General features: G+C 46.8%; 1 protein-coding gene across 1 annotated transcript in view; it reads right to left on the bottom strand.

The window, feature by feature from the left end:
* Positions 1 to 24872, bottom strand: part of SLC5A1 (solute carrier family 5 member 1) — a 73488-nt gene that overhangs the window by 575 nt on the left and 48041 nt on the right. Inside the window, 9 exon segments of the mRNA NM_001101692.1 lie at positions 5607 to 5712; positions 10807 to 11022; positions 11673 to 11841; positions 15687 to 15837; positions 16705 to 16812; positions 19398 to 19533; positions 19772 to 19992; positions 22443 to 22523; positions 23738 to 23843. Coding sequence (NP_001095162.1) covers positions 5607 to 5712; positions 10807 to 11022; positions 11673 to 11841; positions 15687 to 15837; positions 16705 to 16812; positions 19398 to 19533; positions 19772 to 19992; positions 22443 to 22523; positions 23738 to 23843 — 1294 coding nt within the window.

Here is a 24872-nt window from a genome sequence, read left to right as displayed (position 1 = left end):
GGGGTTCTTGGCCCCTGATTTTGGCCTGGTCCAGCCCTGCAGTGGCAGCCATGTGGGGAGTGATCCAGTAGATGAAAGACCTCTCTCTCCCCACCCCACCAACTCTGTGTTTCAAATAAATAAATAATTTAAAAAGAGAGAGAGAGAAATAGGGAATTTCTGGGGCTGGTGCTGCAGCGTAGCAGGTAAAGCCACTGCCTGCAATGCCAGAATCCTATATGGGCACTGGTTCAAGTCCCAGCTGCTCCACTTCCAATCCAGCTCCCTGCTAATGCACCTGGGAAAGCAGCAGCAGATGGACCAAGTGCTAGGATCCCTGCACTCGTATGAGAGAACCTACAGAAGCTCCTGGCTTCAGATCAGCTCAGCTCTGGCTGTTGCAGCCATTTGGGGGGTGAACCAGCAGGTGGAAAATCTCTCCCTCTCCCTCTCTCTTTCTCTCTCTCCCCCTTTCAAATACATAAATAAATCTGAAAGAAAGAAGGATGGAAGGAAGGGAAGGAAGGAAGAAGGAGGAGAGAGAGAGAGAGAGAGAGAGAGAGAGAGAGAGAGAGAGAGAGGATGGATTACTGGAAACAGAAGCAGGGAACTAGAAAAGTTTCCCGAGGAAGACAGCACACCAAGGAGCCCCCATATTTCTGCCAAGACGTCCCAGTTGTCTTATTTTCAGGAAGGAGAAGGGCACAAAAGTTCAAATGAACTGTAACTAAACGAGTATTCTTTCACCATTATGACCAGCTAGCTAGCCTATGTTTTATCTCTACCAGGCCCAATGCATAAGGCATTCGTTTTGATTTAGAACAGAAAAGCCAGAACCTGGTCTATGAGACAGAGATGTCAATAATGGGCTGGGGAATTGTGGCATACAATTATACAATATAATTCAAAAGGTTTGAGGAGAATGGGGACAATTAGGTTGCTAGCATCACCTATCAATCCCTGGATCTGAGTCCTGGCTCCACTTGTGATTCCAGCTTCTTGCTAATGCAGACCCTGGGAGGCAGCAGGGACAACTCAAATAGTTGGCTCCCCGACACCCATGTGGGAGACCTGGATGGAGTTCCCCAGTGCTAGCTTTAGGCTGGCCCTGCACCAACTGTTACAGGCATTGGGGAGTGAACCAGCAGATGAGAGTAAACTCTCTCTTTCTCTCTCATTCTCTCTTTCTCTCTCTTTCTCAAATAATTTTTAAGTTCATGGGAAATGTAGTGATTTTGATATAAAATTATTGAAATCTATGCATATGAGGGGTCTTTCAAAAGTTCATGGAAATGAAATTAACTGAAATGTGATCCCTGTTAAACATAAGAGTGGGAATAAGAGAGGGAAGAGATGTATAATTTGGAACATGCTCAAGCTGACTTGCCCCAATTGTTGGAAACATACCAGGGGATTCCAATCCAATCCCATCAAGGTGGCATGTACCAATGCCATCTCACTATTCCAAGTGATCAATTTCAGTTCACAATTGATCATAATGAAAGGACTAAGAGTCAAAGGGAGCACATAAACAAGTCTAGTACCTGCTAACAATAACCGATAGAATAAATAAAGGGGTGAGTGATCCAACATGGGAAGTGAGATACTCAGCAGATTCATAGAATGGCAGATGTCCTAAACAGCACTCTGGCCTCAGAATCAGCCCTAAAGGCATTCTGATCTGGCTGAAAAGCCCATGAGAGTATTTCAGGCATGGAAAGCCAAGACACTCTGGCAAAAAGATCTCTGTGAGTGAGATCCCAGTGGAAAGAACAGGTCTTCAAAGAAGGAGGTACCTTTCTCTAAAGGGAGGAGAGAACCTCCACTTTGACTATGACCTTGTCTAAACAAGATAAGAGTCGGAGAACTCAAGGGGCTTCCATAGCCTTGGAAACTCATGACTGGTGCATAGGGAGATTACTGATGCCATAAACAGGAGTGTCAATTTGTAAAGTCAACAACAGGAGTCACTGTGCACTTACTCCTCATGTAGGATCTCTGTCCTTAATGTGCTGTACATTGAGGCTTAATGCTATAATGAGTACTCAAACAGTATATTTCATTTTGTGTTTCTATGGGGGTGCAAACGGTTGAAATCTTTACTTAATGTATACTAAACTGATCTTCTGTAAAAAAAAAAAAAAAGAAATTATCAATTCCCAACTTGACTCTCACTGGGATTAAACATGACAATAGGTCTGATCTGATTTCATCATCATTTAAAAAAAATCATCTATTATTTTTCACTTTATGTTTCTGTGTGGGAGCAAACTGTTGAAATCCTTACTTAATGTATACTAAGCTGATCTTCTGTATATTAAGATAATCGAAAATGAATCTTGATGTGAATGGAAGGGGAGAGGGAGTGGGAAAGGGGAGGGTTGTGGGTGGGAGGGATGGTATGGGGGGGGAAGCCATTGTAATCCATAAGTCGTACTTTGGAAATTTATATTCATTAAATAAAAGATAAAAAAATAAAAAAAAATGATGCATCATTACTATTTAAAAAAAAAGTTCATGGAAATGCATATATGAGAAAATTATTCATGAATTTCAGTTTCAATAAGCTTATTTTTTCATGCCATTTTCCCAAGAACATGGAAAAGCCACTTCTGAAATATATAAACTCATACCTGTTTGCTACATCCCTGGAGAACAATGAGGCTGGGATGATTTGGGAGTGCACTGGCTACACCTGTCAATTCTGAGGCTTCACAGTCCACCCTGGTGCAGGGTAAGAACTGTTACTAGCAGATGCTGATTCAGGCAAGAAGTGACCAACACTTCCAGGGCTTAACATCTGATGCTGCAACTCAGCACTGTTGAATCCAGCCATGCAGCTGGCCTGACCCTCAAATGGGAGGCTCACCAGGGCACTGACTCCTTCCTCTCTGCCCTGGTGTGACAATGGAAGTATATACACCTGGTTTTTCAAGCCCAACTCTACCACTCACTAAATAGGAGGTCAAGTACACTCTATTTTCCTATACTTGGAGACCACTGCTCTGCATTTTCTCATTTTTATAATCTCAGAATTTTTTTGAAAGAGTCACAGGATTTTAGAACTGCGAAGAACCTTAATGATCAGGTCCATACACATATAAGAACTGAGACCAAAATCCCTCTTCGTAGCCTTGTTAACTCATCTCTCTGTTCCTTGGGTTTCTTTAACATTGTATGAATGAACATTTAGGGAGAGATTTAATGAGTGAGCATCTAGTAAACAGTAGCTGTCAAAAGGTGTTTGTCTCATTCCATTCCTTCTCTCTCTTTTCTCTCATACACATTAGAACGGAAAGTATCCTTACGCAACTCCCATGTGATTCATTCATAGTAGAAGGCAGAAGGGAGGGCAAGGAGTTGGGCTCACCAGCAAGCCCAAGTGAGAAATATGGCTCTCTGGGTTGACAAAAATTTGAGTGGTCTTGGGACAGTCTCTATGTCTTATTTCCCTTATCTGTAAAATTGGAAGAATTATACTTGCATTATCTGCCTTAAAAGGATGGTGTGATGCTAACATGAATCACTATAGTAGGATATTTACAACTGTGTTATAATCCTGTCATTTCCAATCACCACAGTGATGGTGATGACAATGATGAGTATATGACTTTGGTGAAGGAGCTGCAAGTCTCCCTCATGCTGCTGTTTCTCAGAGAACGGTGAGTGCATCACCCAGCTCCCTCAACACAGCTTAGCCTACAATGCTTCAGCAAGGTGGGGTGTTCAGTCTGATTTCACTCTGCATTCACCAAGAAACAACAGAATTTGAGTAATGCATGGACCTTGGCAGTCAACACACCAACTCTCTTGCCAATGCCTGCGTTCTTCTATAGCACCTCTGATAGAGGAACACTTGCTGCTCATTCTTTTCTGGACCACTCCATCAAAAAAAAAAACTCTCTCTTAAAAGCAATCATGGAGGCCGGCGCTGTGGTGCAGTGGATTAATGCCCTGGCCTGAAGCGCCAGCATCCCATGTGGGTGCTGGTTCGAGACCCAGCTGCTCCTCTTCTGATCCAGCTCTCTGCTATGGCCTGGGAAAGCAGTAGAAGATGGCCCAAGTCCTTGGGCCCCTGCACCCATGTGGGAGACCCAGAAGAAGCTCCTGGCTCCTGGCTTTGGATCGTCTCAGCTCTGGCCATTGCAGCCAATTGGGGAGTGAAACATTGGATGGAAGACCTCTCTCTCTCTCTCCCTCTCTCTCCCTCTCCTCTCTCTGTGTAACTCTGACTTTCAAATAAATAAATAAATCTTTTTAAAAATTTTCAAAAAGCAATCATGATGATGATAATTATAGCCAATTCCTATAGTGAAGCATTATTTCATCTAGTGTTTTCAACAGTGCTGAACCATTGGCTATCATTTAGAATGCTTTTAAGTGAGGAACCTAGCTTTAGAAAAAGGGTTCTCTTCCCCAGGGTACTAAGAAGTCAGGATTCAATCCCAGTCCTGTCTGATTCCAAATCCTGTAATCCATCTCTGTACTACCCTTCTTCCTTATTCTGAGTCAAAATTGTATGGGTTCTTTCTACACCACCTAAAGTCCACTGATGCAAAAATAATCCCTTCTTTCACATTAAAGTCTATCAGCGCTAAAAGAAACCCTCCTTATCCATGTTCTTTTATAATCTATGATATTCTTATTCATCATGGAGACATTTGTAGAGGTAGAGGTACTGCCTGCCTGCTCCATGAAAGCAGGAAAGCATTGCCCGTTTTCTGAACCATGGTCAGCTGCCTGTGGCTCTGCATCTATTGCAGTCACAAATTTCAGAACTGAAAGATCTTTAGTAATCAGGAGCAGATTCTATCAGATTTGGGACCATAGGCCAAACCTCTCTCTCCCTGGGTCTCAATCTGCATGTCTGTCAAATGAGATGGTAAGACCAAATGACCTCGAGGGCCCTTTCCAAAGCCATGACCCTAGGATGTTCCTTACCAGATTCAGAACTTGTTCTGATGCACCTGTGCTGACTTTTAGATGGAGTGATGAGACCTCCAGCTCAGCTGAAGATCATACGACCTTGAGTTCCCATGCTTCTGCATAACACACATCTCCATAACCATGTGTGCATCTCCCCCATGTTGGGAGGAAAAGGTATAACATGGAAGTTGAAGAAAGAACTCCAAGGATAAGTCTCAGGGCAATGACTAAGCATCCTCTCATTGGGCTTTCAAATTCTCTAAATCTGATATGGTACAACATAAGATTCCAAGATTTCATCTCATCCCATTAACCTGATGTCACAAGAACTGAATATGTCTGGTTCTATCTACTCTCAGTTCATAGGCTGCAACAAAAGACCTCCAACTCTTCTCTTATCCCTCATGATGCCTCAAATAAAAACAGGGTGAGAAATTCTTCACCCACACTTACTGAGCACTGTACAATATGAGGTATGCGGTAAGTGGAACAATTCTGAACCTCCCTCCTCCCCTTGACCAGGCCTCCGAGGAGGAACCTCCCAAGGCGTATTTGCTCATCTTACCCCCACTCTGCTCCTCTCTTGCTTCTCAAAGAGAGATCTGACCTTTGACAAAGGCATTTAGTGAAGTCTTTGATAAGGTTTGCTGACATAGGAGTAATTTTCTTGGCTTGGTAACCAGCTATAAGGCATCAATTACCTGTTTCAGTGGCCTCCTCTGGAGCTTCTTGAATGTCTTCCTCTCCTGCATCCAAGTCAATGCGCTCCTCTTTGCTATTACGTAGGCTCCAGCACAGACGATAGAGCTGCACAGAAAGCCAGACAGGTTAACAGAAAGATCCAAAAAGGGTCTTGGACCAAGACGTTGGGAGAACAAAGAGATACGCATCAAGAAATGAGATGGGGCTGGCGCCGCGGCTCACTAGGCTAATTCTCTGCCTGTGGCGCCAGCACACCGGGTTCTAGTCCTGGTTGAGGCACCGGATTCTGTTCCGGTTGCTCCTCTTCCAGTCCAGCTCTCTGCTGTGGCCTGGGAGTGCAGTGGAGGATGGCCCAAATGCATGGGCCCTGCACCCACATGGGAGACCAGGAGGAAGCACCTGGCTCCTGGCTTCAGATCAGCACAGCGCGAGGGGTGAACCAACGGAAGGAAGACCTTTCTCTCTGTCTCTCTGTCTCTCACTGTCTAACTCTGCCTGTCAAAAAAAAAAAAAAAAAAAAAAGGAGATGGGATGCGCCCTCTCAGTAGCTACAAAAATGTAGATAACCGTCCTACCCACAGCATTATCTCTAAGTACAAGTATGTTGGGATGGGAATTTAGATGTAAATCATATAAGGGTAATTCAGAAAACTCATGAAAAAAATCAAAAGTAAGTGTATTTTGTTGCAAAATATTTTAAAGTGCATGAATATGAGGGGTCCTCAAAAAGTTCATGGACGTGCATATCATGAAAAGTCTATTCATGGATTTCAAAAAACTTTCGCACCAGGATATAAGACTTCCTGTTAGACACTGTTGGTGGGAACAGCCACCACGGAAAACAGTGTGAGATTTCTTAAAAACATAGGAATAGACTTGCTATATGAACCAGCAGTGCCACTTCTGGGTATATTCCAAAAAAAAAAAAAAAAAAAACACGTTATATCAAAGAGATTCCTGCACCACCATGTTTATAGCAGCACTGTGCACAATAGTCAGAATATGGAATCAGCCACAGTGTCCATCATCAGATGAATGGATAAAGAAAATGTGAAATGTGTGTGTTTGCATATATATACATGAAATTCTATCATTTACATCGAATGATTGAAACCTGAGAACATCATGTTGAGTGAAATAAGCCAGACACAGAAAGACAAATACCTCATGTTCTCTCCTATATGTGGGAGTTAAACTTTTTTAAAATTAAAAGGCAAACACAAAAAAGAAAGAAATGCCTGCTAATATAATGTATTTTCTAACTTAAAGCCTGTCAAACAAATTATTAAGAATGATATACTGGGGCTAGTGCTGTGGTGTAATGGGTAAAAGCTGCCACCTGCAGTGCCCGCATCCCTTATGGGGTCTGATTTGAGTCCCAGCTGCTCCACTTCTGATCCAGCTCTCTGCTATGGCCTGGGAAAGCAGTAGAAGATGGCCCAAGTGCTTGGGCCCCTGCTCCTGCATGGGAGACCCAGAAAAAGCTCCTGGCTCCTGGCTTCAGATAGGCACAGCTCCAGCCGTTGTGGCCATCTAGGGAATGAACCAGCAGATGGAAGACCTCACTCTCTCTCTGCCTCTGCCACTCTGTAACTCTGCCTTTCAAATAAAGAAGTAAATCTGAAAAAAAAAAAAAAAAAAAAAAGAAAAGAAAAAAAGAAGGCCGGCACCGCGGCTCAACAGGCTAATCCTCCACCTTGTGGCGCCGGCAAACCAGGTTCTAGTCCCGGTCGGGGCGCCGGATTCTGTCCCGGTTGCCCCTCTTCCAGGCCAGCTCTCTGCTGTGGCCAGGGAGTGTAGTGGAGGATGGCCCAAGTGCTTGGGCCCTGCACCCCATGGGAGACCAGGAGAAGCACCTGGCTCCTGCCTTTGGATCAGCGTGGTGCACCGGCCGCGGCGGCCATTGGAGGGTGAACCAACGGCAAAGGAAGACCTTTCTCTCTGTCTCTCTCTCTCTCTCACTGTCCACTCTGCCTGTAAAAAAAAAAAAAAAAAAAAAAAAAAAAAAAAAAACCAGAGGCACAGGCAAGTAAAGCCAAGATCAACAAATGGGACTACATCAAACTGAAAAGCTTCTACACTGCAAAAGAAACAATCATTTTCCCCATTCAGTAGGATGCTGGCCATGGGTTTTTCATAAATTGCCTTGACTGTGTTGAGGAATGTTCCTTCTACACCCAATTTGCTTAGAGTTTTCATCATGAAAGCGTGTTGTATTTTATCAAATGCTTTCTCTGCATCTATTGTGATAATCATATGGTTTTATTCTTCAGTTTGTTAATGTGATGTATCACATTGATTGATTTGCAAATGCTGAACCATCCATGCATACCAGGGGTAAATCCCAATTGGTCTGGGTGAATGATCTTTCTGATGAGTCGTTGGATTAGATTGGATAGAATTCTGTTGAGGATTTTTGCTTCTATGTTCATCAGGGAAATTGGTTTGTAGTTCTCTTTCTCTGTTGCAGCTTTTTCAGGTTTAGGAATTAAGGTGATGCTGGTTTCATAGAAAGAATTTGGGAGGATTCCCTCCCTTTCAATTGTTTTGAATAGCTTGAGAAAAATTGGAGTTAGTTTTTTAAAGTCTGTTAGAATTCAGCAGTGAAGCCATCTGTCCTGGGCTTTACTTTGTTGGAAGAGTCTTTATTACTGATTCAATTTGCATCTTTGTTATGGGTCTGTTTAGGTTTTCTGTGTCTTCATGGCTCAATTTAGGTAGGTTGCATGTGTCCAGGAATCTATCCATTTCTTCTAGGTTTCCAGTTTGCTGGAATACAGCTCTCTGTAGAAATTTCTGGTGATTCTTTTTCTTTCTGTGGTGTCTGTTCTTACATTTCCTTTTTCATCTCTAATTTTATTGATTTGGGTCTTCTCTCCCCTTTTTTGGTTAGTTGGGCCAATGGTGTATCAATTTTGTTTATTTTTTTTTTTTTCAAAAAACCAACTCTTCGTTTTGCTGATCTTTTGCATTGTTTTTTGGTTTCAATTTTGTTGATTTCTTCTCTAATTTTAATTACTTCTTTTTTCTTACTAGTTTTGGGTTTGGTTTGCTGTTGTTTTTCTAGATCCTTGAGATGCATTGATAGCTCATTTATTTGGTGCCCTTCCAATTTCTTGTTGTAGGAACCAATTGCTATAAACTTTCTTCTTAGCACTGCTTTTGCTCTATCCCATATGCTTTGATATGTTGTTTCATCATCTTCATTTGTTTCCAGAAATTTTTTGATTTTTTTCAATGACCCACTGTTCATTCAGGAGCATGTTGTTCAGTCTCTATGCATTTACATATGTTCTAGAGATTCCTGATTTACTGATTTCCAGGACATTATGATATTTTCAAAGATTGAGACATGGGGAAGCCATGAATACAATATAAAGAAGGCTTATGACAGATCAAGTCAATAGGCATGACAGTGGTTCTGCTGCTACAAAAGCAGTCTTCATTGGCCCTAAAGTTTTTCACAGCTCTTCAAAATTTGGCTGTGAAGTTTAAGGTCTCTTAGGGATTCTATGACCCTTGCACAAGGGTACTTTTGAAAGTTGTGAGAAATGAAATCGGAATTATAAGCTTGTTTTGGTGCAAAAAATATTTTCAATAATACATGGAAAATACACATTATGAGAAAAGTATGCATGGATTTCAAAAATTTTGTGCCAAAATAAACTCATATTTTTAATCTTGTTTTTGTTTATATTTTATTTTTATTTTGTTTCCTTATATTTTTCCACATCCCAACACCCATTTCTCTCACTAACATTTATTAGTATCTTTGTCACATTTAATGAACCACACTCAGCTTCCCCTGTTCTTTTAATCCAAAAATCTTCTATCCCTTCCAGCCTCTAGTAAACAACATTATGCATTTATATTGAGTTTTTTTTTTAATTTTAGCTCTCACATTTAAGAGAGAACATATAACATCTATCTTTCTGTATCTGGCTTAATTTGTTCAACATGATGTCCTTCAGTTCCATCCATTTTGCTCCAAATGACGCAATTTCATTCTTTTTGATAGTTGAATAATACACACACACACACACACACACACACTTACACATTGTTAATTATTCAGTTAATCATTTTTAGTAGACTTTTTGAAGTATCCTTGTATTTGTGTATGATTGCATAAAGTGTTAACAAAACCTTTCTCTTTCTTTATAGACAAGTATGATCTTGAGTTAACTGTCTCGTTCTGCTCCCTTGGAACCATGAAAGGGTGAGACGTCCTTGTGTTGAGTCACTAGACTCCATTGCCTATGGTGAAAATGGCTCACAACTGGTCTTCTTTATTTGAATTGGGAAGGCTTAGATGAACCTTAAGTCAATGCAGGCATCTAGAAGAACACTTATAATTATTAAGTCTTTTTTTTTTTTTTACAGGCAGAGAGGATAGTGAGAGAGAGAGACAGAGAGAAAGGTCTTCCTTTGCCGTTGGTTCACCCTTCAATGGCTGCCGCGGCCGGCGCGCTGCGGCAGGTGCACCACGCTGATCTGATGGCAGGAGCCAGGAGCCAGGTGCTTTTCCTGGTCTCCCATGGGGTGCAGGGCCCAAACACCTGGGCCATCCTCCACTGCACTCCCTGGCCACAGCAGAGAGCTGGCCTGGAAGAGGGGCAACCGGGACAGAATCCGGCGCCCCGACCGGGACTAGAACCCGGTATGCCGGCGCCGCTAGGCGGAGGATTAGCCTAGTGAGCCGTGGCGCCGGCCATTTATTAAGTCTTAAACCAATTGGACTTTGTTATTGTGTCATGGTTTCAATGTCCCCTTCAAAACTCATGCTGAAGTTTAATTGCTAATTGGGACATGACTAAGAGGTGGGGCCTTAAGAAGTGAGTAGCTCATGGGTAGTCTGCCCTGATTGGATTAGTGTTGGGGTCCCAGGAGCAAGTTGCTGATACAATGATGAATTCACGACCGCATTCTCCAGCCCTCTTGTGCTCTCTTGCCATGTGCTGCCTTCCACAGGGCCCTTGCCACAGGGCAGCCCTTCAAGCTCAACCTCCATAACCTTAAGCCAAATAAACTTCTCCTGCTTATAAGTTATGGAATCCATAAGACATAATATTAGAAACGTCTTGAATTCTACAGGCAACTCTTTGGTGCCTTAATTGTATAGAACTCAAGAGATAACTCCTAGTCTTGGTTTCTCCATGTGAAACAAGGGCAGGATGGGTCTCACAAATGGATACTTACATGCACATCTGGAATGGGCTTGGTGAAGAGGGAGACAACCACAACGGTGATGATACTAATGACAAAGAGGATGATGGCAAAGTACAAGTAGTGCACACCACAAATAATCGTGGGGCAGTTGCTGGGTTCCATGCAGCTCCCGGTTCCATAGGCAAACTCGGTAATCATACGGGAAATCCCAATCAGAAATCCGAGGACCAGCCCCCAAAAGGCTCCCTGTGGAAGAAAACCCTTGGTCAACTAATGCTGAACTCAAAAAACAGCTGGGTACTCTAGTGTTCCTGTAGGGAGAGAGGAGACAAAGGCAGAAGAATGACGATGAAATGGTAGCTCCAGGCCATCTGAAGTTAGAGCCCAGGAGCCCAGAGTATGGCTACGGAATGTTGTATCAGAGTTGTCAGGGGACCTATCATGATTCAGTGACATGATTTCACCTGGAACACAAAACAAGGATGCATAATATAATTGTGGTGAAGCATCCAATAACTGGTCTAGAATATCAACCCAACGCCTTCATTCCAAAATTCTCTTTCCTTTGAAAAATCAGGTGAACCTCTGCACCTGCACTTGTGGTCCCCACCAGCATCAAGACTGGGCAGAAAACATACAGCAATAGTTGGGAGACTACAGCCCGGAGAGGGGAGTGAGAGAGACGGTGGACCCAGTACCAACACCCAAGGGGCTCAGGCTCCCTCTCAGAGAGCCCCAGTGGGCCCTGGCAGCTTTCCAATGCAAGCCTTCAGTAGAATATCCATTTCTACCACAGAGCTCTGGGAAACTGAATCCCTCTCATGGATAAAATGCACGCCCACTTGGGAACTCGCGTGCTGGGTGGGCTTTCCCGGACATGTCAGAAAGATACTCACAGGCTCGTTGACTCTCTTCCAGAAAATAGCAAGCAGGAAGACAGCAGCAATGGGCGGCCCCAAGTAACTGGTGATGGACTGGATGTAATCAAAGAGCTGCCCACTCTGGGCTGACTGCACGATGGGCACCCAGGCGATGCTGATGCCAATCAGGAACAGCATGAACAACCTGCAATAATCACGGCCCCACGACAGAATGTAAGTAAGCAACTCTATGTGAAGAAATACATGCAGCGCTGTGTATTACACACACACACACACACACACACACACACACGTATTTCAAAAGATTCCTGGAAAATGGAATTAAAAGGTTAAATGTAAGGACAGGCATTTGGTGTGGCAAATAATTTGTCACTTAGAACATCTGCATCCCGTATCAGACAGCCTGGCCCAGGTCCCAGCTCCTCTGCTTCTGATTGGTCTTCCTGCTAATGCATACTCTAGGAGGCTCAAGTATTTGGGTCCTTGACACCCATATGTGGGAAACTGAGATTACGTTCTGGGTTCCTGTCTTTGGCCTGGCCCAGTCCTGGTTGTTGCAGGTATTTGTGAAAGAACCAGCAATGGAAGATCTCCCTGTCTCTCCATCTCTCTTCTGTGTTACAATAAAATGACAGCAAGTAAATGAAAATTCAAAGCAAATGTTTACTTTGGTATAAAATTTTTTTAAATATATGAAGGGTCTTTTCACTGTATATTTTCTGTGACCTTTTTCAAGTTTATTTACCAAGTAAAATGACAGAATGACAAAGAGAGAGGAAGAGACAGAAAGCAATCTCCGATCCACCGGTTCTATCCCCAAATGCCTTCAAAAGCCAGGGCTGGGCCAGGCAGAGGCCAGGAGCCAGGAATTTCATCTGGGTTGCACACATGGGTGCCAGATGCATTAGCAGGAAGCTGGATCAGAAGCAAAATAGCTGGGACTTGAACCAGCAACTCTGGTTCCCAAGTGGTGGCTTATCTACCATAATATCTACCCCTTCCGTGAACTTTTTAAAGATCCTCCCTTTGCACAAATTCCAAAAATTTTGCACCAACATTTTCATTCCATTTTCCCTGAACTTTTAGAAGTACCTCTCAGATACACACACGCACACACACACACACACACACACACATAATATGATGAAAGCAAGAAGAAATAATAAGCAAATTCACTCCTGAGGCGTTTCTCTTCTTTATTCCAGTCACAGGAAAGCCATCTGTTTCCACTGACAAGGGAAGCACATAACTTTTTTTTTTTTTTTTTTTTTTTGACAGGCAGAGTGGACAGTGAGAGAGAGAGATAGAGAGAAAGGTCTTCCTTTGCTGTTGGTTCACCCTCCAATGGCCGCCACGGCCAGTGCGCTGCAGCCGATGCACTGTGCTGATCCGATAGCAGGAGCCAGGTACTTCTCCTGGTCTCCCATGGGGTGCAGGGCCCAAGTACTTGGGCCATCCTCCACTGCACTCCCTGGCCACAGCAGAGAGCTGGCCTGGAAGAGGGGCAACCGGGACAGGATCCGGCACCCCAACCGGGACTAGAACCCGGTGTGCCGGCGCCGCTAGGTGGAGGATTAGCCTAGTGAGCCACGGCGCCAGCCACACATAACTTTCAATAGTAGCCAAGGCCCGGTCACTGCCGTAAGAGAATTCAGCTTTGGGAGACAGCAGAGTGTAGGAACAAGCAGTCCTAGATTCAAGTTCTTATGCTTTCTGTGGGGGCATAGGATCTGGTGCTTAACCTCTTTGAGTCTCAGATTCTCCATCTGAACACTGAAAACACTATCACTTCCTTGGTAAGGTTGGAATAAATGTCAGTGACAACAAAACACCTTGCAAAGAGCAGGCACTCGACAGATAGCAAAAACCGTCATTACCCCCTTCTCTGCCTGATTCTCCTTAAGAAAGTTAAAAACACCAGCCAAGAAGAATTTTTAAAGGAACAGTCTAGGTAAGGAAGGACACTACCAGGTGACTTCAGCTCTCCTCCTTTGGGGTTTCATTTAACTCCTGTAAAGACTGAGGATTCCCTTACAAGTTCTTACCTGTGCTCTTGGCTTAATTAGACAACTATGATTTCCTTACCTCTGTATTTAAGGCAAAAGAGTCTGAGATTGCCCTCCACAAAGCAGTGTTTTCACCTACTCCTGTCTCCCTCTGGAATGCCCTTCCTACCACCCCCCACTTGCCCAGATCCCACCCCCAAGTCTGGACTCAGCTCAGGTTCTCCCTCCTCCAAGGACAGCATGCCGCAGCCGTCTCCCTCTTATCTGAGCCCCTGATTGGTCTTCCAGTCCCCAGAGCAGACTTTGGGATGGCTTCATGTCACCGTGAGCTTGTCCAGAGCTCTGACAAGTCCCGGGGCAATTGTCTCGGGATGCACATCCTAATGATGTCTTAGGACCAGGAGACCCAGATCCATGAGGTGGCAGCCCACTTGCCCTCTGCTCTTGCTGGAAACCTATCCCTTGCCTGACAACCCAAGGACTTTTGCCGCCTCCCCCGAGGAGACTGATCTGCTTTGGGCCCACGGAGAAGCATACAGAAGTGACATTCTGTTGATCCCCTACCAGGGCCCCTGCAGCATAAATAATGATGATAATGAGCACACTGGACCCATGCTTTAACCAATGCTTTCAGGATCCTGTTGTGTACAAGGGCCCTTCAGAAAGTTCATGGAAGATGGGATTAGAAGACACATTTATGCGAAACATCTTGAAATCCATGCATTCGAGGGTCTTCAGCAAGTTCACAAAAGGGGTGCCCATTTAGCCTAGCAGATAAGATACCTGCATCCCACATTGAAGTATCTGGGTTCAGTTCCCGGATGTAGATCCTGACTCCTGCTAACTGCTAATGTAGACCCTGCAAGGCACTGTTGATTGTCCAAGGAATTAGGCTGCTGCCATTCACCCACATAGCAGGGCTGGGCTGAGTCCCCATCTCCCAGGGCCAGCCCAGCCCAGTTCCAGCCATTGCAGGCATTTGAGGAGTAAACAAGTAAATGGAAACATTTCTCTCTCTCTCTCTCTCTCTCCCAAATAATTCTTTTAAAGCTAATTTAAAAAAAATACATAGTATGAAAAAATATGCATGGACATCTACAATCTTTGGCATAAAATCTTATCTTTTAATTTGTTTTACCCACCAACTCCTTGGAAGCATCCTCATATCACTAGCCCATTTGGGAACGACAAATGAGTGCAAAGCTAGCTGTTGTAGACTTTATAGTCTACTCACAAGCACAGCCCCACTGGGCCTTCACAAGGACTTCACAAAATGTTGCATCAAGGGGTTGAAACGTCACAGGCCTTGAGGCCTGAAAGACAGCCAGTGTGGGGAGCCACGGTGTGCAGAGCTGAGATGAGCAGCGGGAAGCAGCATGAAGGGTTTAAAGAAAGACCCGAGCTGCTACAGAATTCCAATCCCGCCTCTGCCACTGTCCACAACATCTGGGTTTGGTCAGGACAAGTTTCACTCTCTCATTGATCGCCTGAAGGTTAGATGACATGACCTCTAACTCCAGAGAGGCATTGCGTTCTCGCTCTTCAAAGTTAAATACCACTGAAGGGCAGATAGAACTACCCACAGAGCTTACTTCCTCTCTACTCAGGCATCTGCCAATCATGAACCTTTCTGATCAATCAAACTTTCCTGGCAGAGGGGCTGGGACTCTGGCACAATCAGTTAAGTGACTGTGTTGCCACCATCTCATATTGGAGCACTGCTTCACGTCTCAGCTGCTCTGCTTCTGATGCAGCTTCATGCTGATGTGCCTAGGAAGGCGGTGGTTGATGGCTCAAGTTCCCTGCCACCCACATGGGAAACCTGGATGGCGTTCCAGGCTCCTGGCTTTAGCCTGGCCCATCCCTAGCTGTTGCAAACATTTGGGGGAGTAAAACAGAAGATATCTCTCCCTGTCTCTAGCCCTCTCTTTCTCTCTCCATCAGTATGATTGCAACTAAATTAATGAATAAATCTTTAAAAAAAAAAAAAAAAAAGGTTCCTGGTGGAGGAAGCTTCATTTACCTTCCTGCGATCATGAGCTCCTTCTCAGACGCTTTCTTCCGGATCTTGGTGTAGATGTCCATGGTGAAGAGGGTGCTGGCACTGTTGAAGATGGAGGTCAGGGAGCTCATGAGAGACGCCATCATGACGGACAGCATCAGGCCCCGCAGCCCTGGAAGAGAAGGAGCGTCTGAGTGGCACAAACGCATCTCAGTCCACTGACACTTGGAAAACATGAGATCTCAAGGTTGGCATGCCTTCTGAAACTGCACCATGTCCTCCAACTCTTCGTCTACCAAGACGAGACATTTTTATTTAAAGATTTATTTATTTATTTGAAAGGAGGAGTTAGAGAGAGAGAGAGAGAGAGAGTCTTCCATCCACTGGTTCACTCCCCAAATGGCCACAATGACTGGAGCTGGGCCAGGCTGAAGCCAGGAGCCGGGAGCTTCTTCCAGGTCTCCCACATGGGTGCATGGGCCCAGGCATTTGGGTCATCTTCTGCTGCTTTCCCAGGCACACTAGCAGGCAGCTGGATGGGGAGTGAAGCAGCCAGGACTCTAACCAGTGCCTATATGGGACGCATTCCTCAAGAAAAACAAAGAAATGGACTGTGGTTTTAAATTATTAGTCCACTGGGTGCTGCAGGCCATGGCCCAATCTCCTGCACCACAGCGCCAGCCCCAAGACCAGATATATTAAGAAATGAGCTGTGGCTCCTTCCTTGCCACCATTGAGTTAGAGGCCCAGATGTGTTCAAGATCCAGCTTCACCCATAATCCACCATCATGGCTAAGGGATTCATTGCTGCTAGGGGTGCTGTGGATGGCAAGAGGGCTGAAAACCACCCTCACCCATGCTGGCCATAGGTCTCATTCCCACTGTGGGAAGATATGTTCAAAAACTGAACACACCCAGAATGAGGTTTTCCCTGCCCTCCCCCTAGGCTCAGAAGTTGTGTTGCCCCAGAAAGCCCAGAGAAATCCAGATGGAACCTAAACCCAACTGGCACCACCAATCTCCCAGGAAATCCTCTCACCATTGGGCATCAGCTCCACCACCAAGGTTGGGAAGGCAATGTTGGTGCAGCCAACCCTGGTGCCACAGTATCTCTCACATTCCGAGGGCACGACGCAGGCAACTTTGTCTGGGGAGAGATGAAAAGCCACATTATCAAGCAGACATTAGGACGACTGCCCCAAATTTTACCTTCTTAAAACAAGACTTCTCAGAGGACATTCCTACCACAACCCTGAAGGGGTTCCACCCTTCCATCCCACGTCTCTGCCCCACCAGTCCCAATACATCCCCAAATTCAGAGCAGGAAGGAAGGACAGTTTCAAAGCAGAGGGAAATTTACGAAGTAGAGATAGAAAGAAAGTGGCCTTGGATTGGAAGGAGACATGATCTAGAGTCTTGAGGAGAATTCTAAAAAATCTATGTAGGATTTACATCAGCAAACACCTATTAGGTACCTCATCTGGTGCAGCTCCATATAGCATTGATTCATCATTGCACTGTCTCAATTTTTTATACATAAATCTGTGTAATATCCATTATAATATGAACCGTTCAGTTAGCTATCTAGTCATCCCTTGGTATCCCTGGATTACTGCCACAAATCCCCATTACCAAAATCTATGCATGATCAGGTCCTTCGTGTAAAAGGCATATAGAGGGGCAGGCACTGTGGTGTAGTGGGCCAAGCCTCTGCTACGATAGCAGCATCCCATGTGAATGCCAGTTTGAGTCCCAGCTGCTCCTCTTCCAAGCCAGCTCCCTGCTAATTAATGGCCTGGGAAGGCAGTAGAGGATGGCCCAAGTGTTTGGGGCCCTGCTACCCATGTGGGAAACCCAGAGGATGCTCTTGGCTCCTGGCTTTAGATCGGCCTAGCTCCGGCCATTGCAGCCATTATGAGAGTGAACAGCAGATGGAAGACCTTTCTCTCTGGCTCTCCCTCTCTCTGTCTGTAGCTCTGCCTCTCAAATAAATAAATAAAGTCATGGCCGGCGCCGCGGCTCAAGGCTAATCCTCCACCTTGCGGTGCCGGCACACCGGGTTCTAGTCCCGGTCGGGGTGCCGGATTCTGTCCTGGTTGCCCCTCTTCCAGGCCAGCTCTCTGCTGTGGCCAGGGAGTGCAGTGGAGGATGGCCCAAGTGCTTGGGCCCTGCACCCCATGGGAGACCAGGAGAAGTACCTGGCTCCTGCCATCGGATCAGCGCTTTGGGCCGGCTGCAGCGCACCAGCCGCGCGGCGGCCATTGGAGGGCGAACCAACGGCAAAGGAAGACCTTTCTCTCTGTCTCTCTCTCTCTCACTGTCTACTCTGCCTGTCAAAAAAAATAAATAAAAATAAAATAAATAACGTCTTTTTAAAAATGCATATAGAACCTTTGCATATCCTCTGGTGTACTTTAACTCATCTTTAGATGAGTTACTTAGAATATCTAATGCTATGCAAATGTTATGTAAATAGTTGTTTACTCTATTGTTCAAGGAATCCTGACAAGGGAAAAAATGTCTGTACATGTTGAGTCCAGATGCAATTTCTTTTTCAAATATTTAAATCCACAACTAGTTGAATACACCATGCACAAACCCAAGGATTCAAATGGCTGGCTGTATTTTCCTTTTTTAAAGATTTATATATTTACTTGAAAGGAAGAGTTACAGAGAGAGAGAGAGAGGAATCTTCCATCTGCTGGTTAACTCCCCAGATGGCCGCAATAGCCAGGGCTGGGCCAAATCAAAGCTAAGGGCCTGGAGCTTCATCCAGGTACCCCACATGGGTAGCAGGGGCCCAAGCACTGGGGTCATCTTTCGCTGCTTTTCTCGGGCCATTAATTAGCAGGGAGCTGGATGAGAACTGGAGCAGCCACACAAACCAGCACCCATATGGGATGCCGGCATCACAGGTAGTGGCTCTACCCGCTAAGCCATAATGCTGGCCCCTGTGTTTTCCTCCTGGCAGGTGGGAATGTGAAAATACTATGAGGAGAATGCAGCCAGTAACAGCAAGTGTCTCCAGACCGTCTTGTCTTGACTTTGGAGGATACTTGCCAAACTGTCACTCGGGGCGGGGGGGGGGGGGGGGGGGGGGCTTTTTTTTTTTTTTTTTTTTTGGTCATTATTTCACACGGCACGGAACAGTTTAGCCTCATGCTGGCTACCCGAAATCAATTAAAAAAATAAAAAAACCTGCAAATGGCAAGGATGGAGCAGGTCTTGGAAGAAGCAAGGGACGAATCTCTCACCCTGCACAGCAAAAAGCAAGGCTCAAGGTAGCTTTAAGGAAATTATCCCGGAAACCCGGCCCAGAGCCTCAGGCGATTAGAGACTGGCTGGCTGGGAGCCTCTGACATGGAATTTGGAAATGACATCACACACACACATACACACCACACCACAAGCCTTGGATTGGCCAGGAGAGGAATAACAGCTGAGCAAATAGGAGTGGGGGGAGGGGGTGCGGAACAATCTGGAGGCGTGTCCCAAACTTGAACTTGGAAGATGTGTTTTGTTTTAAAGAAAGGAAAGCAACTGCAGATGTAAGAAATGGGGGGAAACAACCCCAAAAGTTCTGCATCTCGGGAACAGTGAGAGCTGCCTTTTATCACAGCAAAGGAAGAAGAGGAGGGAGGGGGCAGGAGCAGGGAGCTACAGGGCTTTCGAAGCGCCTGGGAGGCGGGTGGCTGGGGAAGAGAAGCCCGTGGGTGCAGCGGGGGGCTTTACCTGTGTACAGGATACGGCTCACCATCCCCATCATCACTATGAGAAACATAGGCATCACCTTCAGGTACCCACACAGAATGCAGCCGGCCTTCACGTGGGACAAGTTCTTGGCTGACAGGCAACGCTGCACAATGACCTAACAGGGAGAGCCGAGTGAGGGCAGGAGGGCAGGCCAGAGAGCCCACGACACCGCCTGAGATGCCAGGTCTCCATCCTGTGCCACCCCTGTGTCGCCGGGGCTCACCAGCCTGCAGGTCACGGGAGCCTGCCCCTGCCTTTCTCAGCCCAATAAGCCATAGACAGACAGGAGCTCCCGCAGCCCCGTGGGGGAAAGCCTGGTCCGTCCGTCCACCCTGCATGTCCAGCTCGGGTACCTGATCAGTGCACCAGTACCAAAGGGTGAGGATGCTCATTCCAAAGACGAGCCCGGGCCAGGGGATGTCCCCAGTGATGGCATCTCGGAAGATGTGGAAGGCGTCTTCCCTTGGGGTGTAGCACTTCTGTGGGATGGAGGTGTTTCCGTAGGACTTCTGGCTGGGAATGGCTCGCATGTACTTCTCCGTGAAGGCCTCGTACCCTCCTACTTCGTGAAAAGCTGGAAAGCACAGACACAGAAACAAACATTATGTCATACTCCACTCTTTGTGGTGGCTTCCTCCTACAGATGCCCGAGAGACTGGTGGGGCCCAGCCAACAGACAGAGAGCACTCACTGCACAGGCCTGGGCAAGTCTCCTTCCTCAGCTTTCTCATCCACCAGATGGGGTTATTAACCCGCCCTATCCCTCCCCTAGGCCGTGCAGACCCAAAGCAATAGTTTGTGTTTTTTTTTTTTTTTTAAGATTTATTTATTTGCTTGAGAGGGAGAGAGAGAGAGAGAGAGAGAGAGAGAGAGAGATCTTCTATCTGCTGCTTCACTCCCCAGGTGGCTGCAACGGCCAGAGCTGTGCCAATCTGAAGCCAGGAGAGCCAGGAGCTTCCTCTGGGTCTCCCACACAGGTGCAGGGACCCAAGGACTTGGGCCGTCTTCTACTGCTTCTACTTCTTAACTGCCATGCCACAGGTCTAGCCCCAGCAATAGCTTTTGAAAGTGCTCCACGCAGCCAGCACTGTGGCATAGAAGGGAAAGCCGCCACCTGCACCACTAGCATCCCAAGTGGGCACCCGTTCAAGTCCCAGCTGCTCCACTTCTGATCCAGCTCTCTGCTATAGCCTGGGAAAGCAGTAGAAGATGGGCCCCTGCACCTGTGTGGGAGACCCAGAAGAAGCTCCTGGCTCCTGGCTTCGGATCAGCCCAGCTCTGGCCATTGCAGCCATCTGGGGAGTGAACAGCAGATGGAAGATCTTTCTCTCTGTCTCTACTTCTCACTGTCTGTTACTCTCTCAAATAAATGAAAGAAAGAAAGAAAGAAAGAAAGAAAGAAAGAAAGAAAGAAAGAAAGAAAGAAAGAGAAAGAGCTCCAGTTATAACCTTCTTGACAAAAGGTTTACATATAGCCTAGCAGTTAAGACACTGTTTAGGGTGCTCATGTGCCATATCAGAATGCCTGGGCTTGAGTCCTGACTATAGCTTCCTGTTAATGCAAGCCCTGGGAGGCAGTCACCCATGTGGGAGACCTGAATGGAATTCTTAGCCTTGGCTTCAGCCCCCTTCTCCCCACCCACCCATTGTGGGTATCTGAGGAGTGAACCAGCAATGGGGAAGAGCTCTCTTGCTCTCTCTCCCTTTCAAATAAATAAAGATTTAAAGAGAAAAACAAAAGGAAAGATGTTTGAATTATTAAATGGAAGACTTCGGTTTTGTACCACATGCAAAGACCTTTTTTTCACTCTCACCTCTGCTATGAGCCGTGGTCCTTGGAAATCCAAGCCCAGACCCAGAGACACAAAGGGACCCCCAGCCCAGGTCCCAGTGCAGTGGCCTGGACAGGCAATGGAATCTGGAACCTGCCACCTGACAGCTGTTGGTCCTTAAGCAAATCATGCCAGCTCCTGCCTTGCCCATCCCCAGTGCCAACCAATAGCAACTAAGGGAAAGAGCTGGGAGACGAAAGAGTAGAGAGCAGATACTGGTCTTTGCAGGACACACAGAGGGCCTCGTGCGCCAGAAAATAAAATGCATTTTGTAGCCTCCCACAACAACATCCCTACATCCAGGGCTTCCACTCTCGTCTTTAGCATCACATCAGCAAGTAAAATTTCAAAAACAAACACTGGGAGGGCTACTACCATCGAGTGGTCTTTTTTTTTTTTTACGATTTTTATTTATTTATTTGAAAGGTAGAGTTGCAGACAGTGAGAGGGAGAGACAGACAGAAAGGTCTTCCTTCCGTTGGTTCACTCCCCAGATGGCCGCAACGGCCGGAGCTGCGTCGATCCGAAGCCAGGAGCCAGGTGCCTCTTCCCAGTCTCCCACATGGGTGCAGGGGCCCAAGGACCTGGGCCATCCTCCACTGCTTTCCCAGGCCATAGCAGAGAGCTGGATTGGAAGAGGAGCAGCCGAGACTAGAACTGGCACCCACATGGGATGCCGGCACTGCAGGTGGAGGATTAACCTACTGCACCATGGCTCTGGCCCCAAGTGGTCAGTTTTTTAAACGTTGTCAAACAAGGGCATTGAAAGGATAGGTATCACCTCCTGCCAATAAGTCACCAAAGAAAAGATACTTAACATCAAAGTATGGACAGCATTCTGTATGGACATCAAAGCGGACAGCATAAAATCTAAGAGTGAAGACTCAACATTTGGACATTTCTACTTGGGTTATTTAGCCTCATCCTGTCTTGTTCAATTTCTCTGCAGACAGAGCCCCATGTTATCACGTGAAGTGGTTCAGGCTCAGTGTGTGTGTGTCCAGTGTGGTCCAGTGTGTGTGTGTATCAGGGAGAGAGAGAAAGAGAGAGGGAGGCAGGGAATCCAGGTGTTCTCTGAGCCAGCCCCAACCTGAAGCTTCCAGGCATGACAAAGCTACCCCTGCACACCCACAGTCTGGGCTGGGCCACCACCACCACCCCCACCTCCTTAACCCACCCCAGCCCCACTTACCGAACCCAGTCAGGATCACAGAGCCCACCATCATGATGGCAGTCTGCAAGGTATCCGTGTAGATCACAGCGGCCAAGCCCCCTACAGCAGCCAGGACAGCAACACATCAGACTCGGGGAGCAGAGAAGCAGAGCTGCCTGCCTGCTTCCCTTCCCACGCTCCATCCTCTGCCTCTCGCACACCTGCTGAGAGTCCAGCCCCCTCGGACACTCACCTGCCTTCCCTCCCTTGTCCTGTCACTCTGCTTCTCAGTGCATCCCCAACCCATACTTTCCATAGAGATGGCCTTGGGGGCAGGGGACTGTTTCTCACTACCTGAGAAGGAAGAGCCCGATGGGACCCTTGGGAGCCAAGAGATGGCCTCGCTATGGTGAGAGGAAGCATCTCTCATGAGTGAAACCATAGAAGAGCAAAGAGCTGACTACAGGGGCCTCTGGGGACAAGGCCACATTGGCGTGTGTCAAAGGGCTACTTCCAGGATGATTATACGAGAAGTTCCTAGACAAGGGAATTAAAAGATAAGGGGTTGTGGTTGTTTTTAATGCAGGAACTACGCACTTTTTGAAGACCCTGTGCATGTCCACCCTCTCATGTCTCAGACCATCTAAGTAATTCCTTGTGCCCAGAGCTATGGGGGCTCCAGCTGGGTAGCAAGTTCCATCGCTAACTCTGCCCCCCACCCAATGAGGTAGAGCAACATCTCTGCAAAGGAGCCCCCAGTTGTACACCAGCTTCTCCAGGTGTCTCTTGATTCTTCCTCCCAAACCTCTTTGAAGGGTCACTCCCTCTGGCCCTCCCACAGTGGCTCCCAGTCTCTCCTACATCAAAGGCCAGGCCTCTGTGTGGCTTCCAAGGCCCCTGAACTGTGATCTCATTTGAAGTCTCCAGCCCATGGCCCAATTAGGCCCCATCTACCACCAAGGGTCCACCCTCCTCCAGCCACGTGCACCTGCCTGCTCACCTAGTCTCTGCCCCCACGCTGTGCTCACTCCTGCTTCCACACCCAGCCCCCACTTAGCCTTGATCCCCCTCACCCCACCCCAGCAGCCAAGTCATCTTCACAAAATGGCAAGGCCAAGCTCTTCCCAAGTTCCTTCCTATAAGAAGCAGCCCTATTCCAGAAAACTCCGGAGCTTTCAAGACCACTCACCTAACTTGTAGGGCCTGTGAGTAGACACCAAGCAAATGCTCCACCCTCAAACCACTTCCTGAGTTTACTTCTCCTCTAGCACAGGAGAAAACCAAATCCCCGACTTCCATTCGCCCTTCCTGAGTGCTTGAGCTCCTGGGCTCACCTGTGATGGTGTAGAGCCCAGTGATGACCAATAAGATAATGATGGCCACATAGATATCCAGGCCCAAGGTCAGCTGGATGAAGATGGCTCCGGAAAAGATGTCTGCCTGCAAGGAGAGGAGGGGAGAGGCAGGGGAAGGGGTAAGAGAAGCCGCCTATTCACGGAGTCCATGTTCTCTTCCCGAGTTCTCAAGAACGCTTTGTTCAAGGTGAGAAAAGGACTCCACCACCCACAAGGGCTGCGAAATGCTGCTGGATGCTACCAGGTAAAGGCAGCTTCTTTGCCACACAGGCTCTCAGAGCCTTTATGTACACCATGGAGCTTGGCTCTCCGGCCAGGGGAACCCAACACACAACCCTTCACAAGTGCACTTCACTCTGGAACTCTCTTTGCTTTGAGGTTCTTCCCAACTCACATGTAGACCAGGGTTCTGCACCTACGACCTGTGGTCTGCACATCAGTGTACACGGATCTGTTCCAAGAAGCAAGTCTGGGTGCAGGAGAGTCTGAGAGTGGCAAGCTCTACCCTTGACCCCAGCATAGAGAGAAACTTCAGCGAGATCCCAGTGTTATCTTCCCAGCCCTGGGCAGAGTTCACGACCCAAACACAACCAAGGCATCACCAAGCACCTCGTAGGGGGCAAGGTTGGCACAAGGTAGTTTTATCTAGATGATCTTGGGAGATTTTTGAGACAATTGTTTTCTTCTTCACTCCCGAGTTCACTGCTTCTGTTCTCTTCCAAGGTCCTCCTTTCTCCTCCCAGTCTCACGGAGCCACCTCCTAAAGGAACTTTCTACCTGGACGGATGGCGCAGTTGCTAACATACACCAGCAGAGGGCGCACTGGGGTCACCCAAAATAAGTTTTTTCCTATCTTCCCCAAAATACTCCAGGAAGGGTGGTGTTAAGGAATGAGCAGGCAGAATCTCCTGTTTTCAAATCTTGGTGCAAAAGACACTAGACTGCTCCTAGGTGGGATGCACACCTGTCATACTTCATAAGCTTAATACATTTCAGAGGATACCAAGGGCACTCAGGCCGAGCCCTGGCGAATGGACCGACAGAGTTGAACTTAACACTTCCACCTCTCCTCCTCTGTTCTCATCTTCCCTGGCCTGCCCTAGCACAGCTCCCC

The sequence above is a fragment of the Oryctolagus cuniculus genome, chromosome 21 (genome assembly GCF_964237555.1).
Source record: "Oryctolagus cuniculus chromosome 21, mOryCun1.1, whole genome shotgun sequence".
Taxonomy (NCBI): Eukaryota; Metazoa; Chordata; class Mammalia; order Lagomorpha; family Leporidae; genus Oryctolagus; species Oryctolagus cuniculus.
This window is presented reverse-complemented; position numbering and strand designations above follow the sequence as displayed.